Source organism: Adiantum capillus-veneris, chromosome 29 (genome assembly GCF_014529385.1).
Source record: "Adiantum capillus-veneris isolate H3 chromosome 29, ASM1452938v2, whole genome shotgun sequence".
NCBI lineage: Eukaryota > Viridiplantae > Streptophyta > Polypodiopsida > Polypodiales > Pteridaceae > Adiantum > Adiantum capillus-veneris.
In genome coordinates, this window is record NC_140959.1 from 31,569,524 (window position 1) to 31,573,924 (window position 4,401).

The 4,401-nt window shown below is 45.8% G+C and overlaps 1 protein-coding gene across 1 annotated transcript; it reads right to left on the reverse strand.

Moving 5' to 3' along the window:
* Nucleotides 1–2,966: 2,966 nt before the first annotated feature.
* LOC147418998 (uncharacterized) lies at nt 2,967–3,946 on the reverse strand. The gene has a single exon (XM_086505701.1). It carries the CDS (start codon nt 3,855–3,857, stop codon nt 3,528–3,530), a length of 330 nt encoding a protein of 109 aa, XP_086361827.1. The 5' UTR covers nt 3,858–3,946; the 3' UTR covers nt 2,967–3,527.
* Between the last annotated feature and the right edge of the window lie 455 nt (nt 3,947–4,401).

Consider the following 4,401-nt stretch of genomic DNA (forward strand, 5'->3'; position numbering starts at 1 on the left):
TTTACTCACAAAAGTTAGATACTTCACCAAATACCAAAATTGAAGCGAAGAAGAAAGAGCCTTTGAGAGGCTAAATACAAGTCCACGGACACCCCTAGAGAGAGATTAGAGAGACAGACAGGTTGAAGCTTTGTTTCACCAAAAGCTTTGGGAGGCGTATGTGAAACCAATGTGTCCAAGGTTGGAAACACCATTCTCAAACATTTTGTGCTCCAAAAATTGGGGACGCCATTTGGGAGCCTGCATTGGAACCCACAACCTCATGCCCCAATGCCTTTTGAGGCTTGAGCTAACCACGTCGCCCGTCCGCGTGCATGTGAAAGGAATTCCATTTTACATGGTGTTATAAACGATAAATTTCGACTGGTCTAGAACTAAACCTAGATAGACCCCATGTCCAGGTTTAGTTCTTGGCTAGGTTTAGTTTTAACAAGCAATCTACGATGCAGATCGCCTCGACGGCTATATGTAGACTTCCCATCCATTGATCCCCCCCCCCCCCCCCCCCCCCCCCTTAAATGCTTCGTGTCACTTAGTCATGAGGACTGAAGACGTCTATAATTTGAGTGGAAATCAATGTAAATTCAAAGTACGACACTATTATTTTCTTTGTTCCCAAGCTTAGCGATCTCTTTATGTTTGAAGAAAGTTGTACTAAAATGCACTATCCACTGCGGTTAGAGAACAACTATCCATAGGTATAGGGAAAAAATGTGTAGAGTATAAGGGGACCCCCACACGCTAGGAGGTAAATGTTATGTGTTAACCCCCAACCCCCCGTCTTCCCATCCGTGTGAAAGACACGACACTAAGTGACACAACATTAAAGAGGGGGGGGATAAGGGGACTGATGGCCCGAAAGTCCACACACAAAGGCTAAGGTGGATTAAACTCGGGTAGCACAAAAATCAAAACGAAATTAAACCTAAACAACGCAAAAGATGGGCCCCATCACCTGGTTTTGAACACAAGACCTCGCAGTCCAAGTTTTGTGACACATGGGCTAGCTATCTCACCCACGCGCACATGTTGTACCCCAACCCGTTTTATTACTACTAGTACAACGGCACCGCCAACGGTGCTATCTGGATTAGGGCATACACACTTGCATGCGCCTATATGGAGATTTAACTACACCACAGCCGACTCAACCGGTGCCGACAAACTCCATGTCATTAACACGACCTTGTCCACCCAAGACAACAGTAGCAAGGCACCTCAAAGAGAGAGAAATGGGGGGAGGGGTCTTCAAAAGCCCTTGACCATTGTAGATGGGGACGTGAAAAGAAGTGGGCATTTTCTTGAATAGCAAGGCCTGAGAGGTAATTGAGAGCAATGCAGAGTGCACAATACACAAAGCCGTTGGGATTAAAACAAATAGTGAACATCGAAAAAATAGTGGAGGTTGCATTTGTTGACACATGGCCCCTTCACTCCTTTTGCGGTAATGGCATCTACCTCCCCCCCCCCCCCCCCCCCCCCTCCCCCCCCCCTCTCTCTCTCTCTCTCTCTCTCTCTCTATTCGTTGTAGAGTGCTCAAGACTATTCTAGCACAATATCGGAGACGTCCAATACGACTATTCACAAAGGCGAACATTGACGATGCTCTTCAACGACCAATGTAATACTTTATCGGACAATACCTGATGCTGAGCATCCTTGGACATTGATGTTGATGACGATGATAATAATGATTTTAGTTTTCACTTTATTTCATTATTATTTTGTACTAGACATTGTATAAGATCCACCAACAGAAAAGAGGGAGAGAAAGAACTACAAAATAGAAAGGTCTTTGAAATGTGTGTGGCTAGACCCAATGATTACAAGCAAATGCACATGCAAAGCCATTGTGTTCATCACAGCCTGTTGGGTTGAACAAATCAGGCAACCTCTCTACTTCTCTCTCCCTCCCTCTCTCTCTCTCTCTCTCTCTCTCTCTCTCTCTCATCTTTCGTGCAGTGAACACTCCAATTCAAGGGCTCCTCCCCAAGGGAGAAGTAGGGGTCTTATGGTCTGCTTGCTAGTTGGAACACGCAATCAGTACACACAGCTCAAGGATGTATAGCTATGAGGGTGTGCTTTTTATCAAGCAGTAGAGCGATATATGACTGCTTTAACACAATGTTAGAGCAAGAGATGCAAAAAAGTGGGGGAAGACGTAGCAGGTATACATGCACTCCCTCTTGCATCATACTGCACTCCCTCTTTCTCTCTCTCTCTCTCTCTCTCTCTCTCTCTCTCTCTCTCTCACACACACACACACACACACACACACACACACACATTATACCTCCACAAATATGTAGGGGCATGAGAAACCCTGAGGCTTGAAACCTCCTGTAAAATGGGCTCGGCCGATGATATGGGCCTGGAAGAAAGTCAAACTGTCGTTGAGGCAGGTCGCTGCCGATTTTATACATGGAGAGATGAGAGTCTCAATTTTGGCCATCAGGTAGAGAGGAAGAGATGAGAAAGGGGGACTCCTGGCTCTCGAATTGCGGTTAGACACCAACTACTCAGACTGGGAACCCTTCTCTTGAGCTGTGGCCAGCCACTTCCATCATGGCAATGGGCAGAAGCAGCCACGTGAAGCTCACTCGAGTGATCGGTCACGTGAAGCTCACTTTTCACGTATACCCCATGGGGATAGCAATAGATCACATGGTTGATATGGCGGTAGACAAGGTCGACGTAAGAAATGGTATGAAAGACGAAGAGACCATGAGGGACGACATTACCGTTTGTCCGTCCCTTGAGAGCAGTCTGCAATAGGTGTAATACTTGAGAGTCAGACGTGAGATGCCCCCTTGATGTTGAAACATAAGTAGTGCAGTGGCAATAAACAAACACCCCCCCCCCCCCCCCCCCCTTTTTAATGATATGTGTTACTTAGTTATGAGGTCATGAAAGTGTGAAGCAAATGTCACATCAATCTTATCAAATGGAGAAACAGCAGTTATCCCTCAACGTGTGGAGACCACCTAACGGATAGTGGAATCCACAAAAGTGTCCAAAGACAAATTTATAAAATAGAGACTCAAGATCTTTACATCCTATTTGGTATGAGATATCCGATGCTTGCACTTTGGAGACATGATCTCTGCATGTGCATGCTCAACCCTTACAAATGTGCATTGGGATGAAAGATGGACGATAAAAGGATATAGACTTTGACATAGGGAAAAGGGGAGGATAACTAGGTTGCAGGAGGAGGAAACATAGAGGAGTATGCCATCTTGCCTAGTTTCACATGATGTAGAGAGGAATGTATTGTTCAACAATAGGTATGTATAACCATGGCCGCATAGTTGGGCATAGTTTGTTTAATGCCAAAGATCAGTTTATTTTACATTACAATTAGTTGGCGGATGTCCCCAATTAGCAGCGGACACGTCTGAAGGTCAAAACATCAAGAGCCAATAGTGGACACTTGTGACCGTCCAACATGGAAAGCCGCCACCAATTAGCGGTAGACACGTGTCAAGGTCAAAACATCAAGAGCCAATAGTGGACACATTGAAGGCTTACCAAGTGTAGTAGGGAATGTGGGATTTGAGCCAAAGGAGGGAGTCTGAGAGGGACGTTTTGAGCTTGCGCTCAACGTGGTACATTTTGTAAGAGGCAATTCTGCGCTTCCGTTTGGACTCGGGGGCTTGAAAGCTTTTTGGCCATGGCGTCGACTTGCTGGGCGATGGTCGCCCTTTGCGAGGCTGTGGCTCCTCGGCCTTCACCTGCACCTCACCCTCGGCATCTCCATCGCTGCCGCCCTCCTCCTTGTAGTAGTGCATGCTCTTGCTCATCTTCTTGTTGCGCTTGCAGCCTTCCTGCCCGTCCTCCTGCTCGCTAATTGTCATCCCCAGGGGTGTGTGTGTGTGTGTGTGTGTGTGTGTGTGAGAGAGAGAGAGAGAGAGAGAGAGAGAGAGAGAGGGGGGGAGAGAGACTTACTTGCACAGCCAGACTCAAGTCCATCGCATTTTGTACCCCCTCGCCCATCACCCTCATCAGTGCCTCCACATGGGTAATTATCATTGCCCCTGCTTTTATTAGGTTTTTAACCTCCTCAGCTTGGCCCCGCATGCTGCCCACTATGCCACCCAAAGGGGGCAACTCCCAAGAAAAATAACACGCAAACATGAAGTTATAATGTCTGGTAATGTCTGGTCTCAATGTTTTTAACTTTCAAAAATGATGCAAGAACATTTTTGGAGGGTTTGTTTTGATGGAATCTCACTCCGTGACATATCTATCCAAAAACCTTATTTCTTTCTCAATTGTCAAACATTATTTTGCCTTTTAACAATGGAAACTTAAGCATACTTCTAAGCACTATGAAATGAAACATAGTTGTGCCAAAACTGTAAGTGGAGTTGAATATGTGCATTATGAATAAAACATAGT

What these genes read in the sequence shown, in the direction of transcription:
- LOC147418998 (XM_086505701.1), bottom strand. Translation starts at nt 3,857, where the DNA reads ATGACAATTAGCGAGCAGGAGGACGGGCAGGAAGGCTGCAAGCGCAAC.